This window comes from Penaeus monodon, chromosome 27 (assembly GCF_015228065.2).
Source record: "Penaeus monodon isolate SGIC_2016 chromosome 27, NSTDA_Pmon_1, whole genome shotgun sequence".
In the NCBI taxonomy this organism is placed as follows: Eukaryota; Metazoa; Arthropoda; class Malacostraca; order Decapoda; family Penaeidae; genus Penaeus; species Penaeus monodon.
In genome coordinates this window covers 19,024,026-19,024,416 of record NC_051412.1, presented here as the reverse complement: position 1 = coordinate 19,024,416, position 391 = coordinate 19,024,026, and the positions used below count along the sequence as shown (strand labels likewise).

The 391-nt window shown below is 54.5% G+C and overlaps 1 protein-coding gene across 1 annotated transcript in view; it reads left to right on the top strand.

The window, feature by feature from the left end:
- The window catches only part of LOC119590654, a gene marked incomplete at its 5' end in the record, with an annotated part of 37,650 nt that overhangs the window by 17,422 nt on the left and 19,837 nt on the right, over nucleotides 1-391 (top strand). The window contains 1 exon segment of the mRNA XM_037939329.1: nucleotides 55-389. Coding sequence (XP_037795257.1) covers nucleotides 55-389 — 335 coding nt within the window.

Below are 391 nucleotides of genomic sequence, written 5' to 3'. Positions count from 1 at the left end.
TTCTTGTTATTTTATAATTATGCAGTATGCTAAATCTCCCTCCTTATATTCTAGGCTGAGCGCAGCAGGCACACATATGAGGCAGCAACCCGACAGCTGGTGGACTTCCTCCACACTGTGAACTCCACCCTCAGCACCTCAACCAGTCCTAGTCCCTCCACCTCCCTGGTCTCCGTCCCAGCATCCTCACCTGGCACACACACTATCCCAACAGAGGACGAGGGAGAGAGTGATCCTCCCTACAGGCTGGCCCAACCCCAGAGCACAATGCCAGAGACCAGGGCAAGGTCAGTCAGTCATACCTTTGGCCCAATCAGAAGGAACTCTGACATGATCCGTAGGGCTGGGAGTGTGTGCGCCCTACCCACACAGTCTGGGACTTCGAACAGGT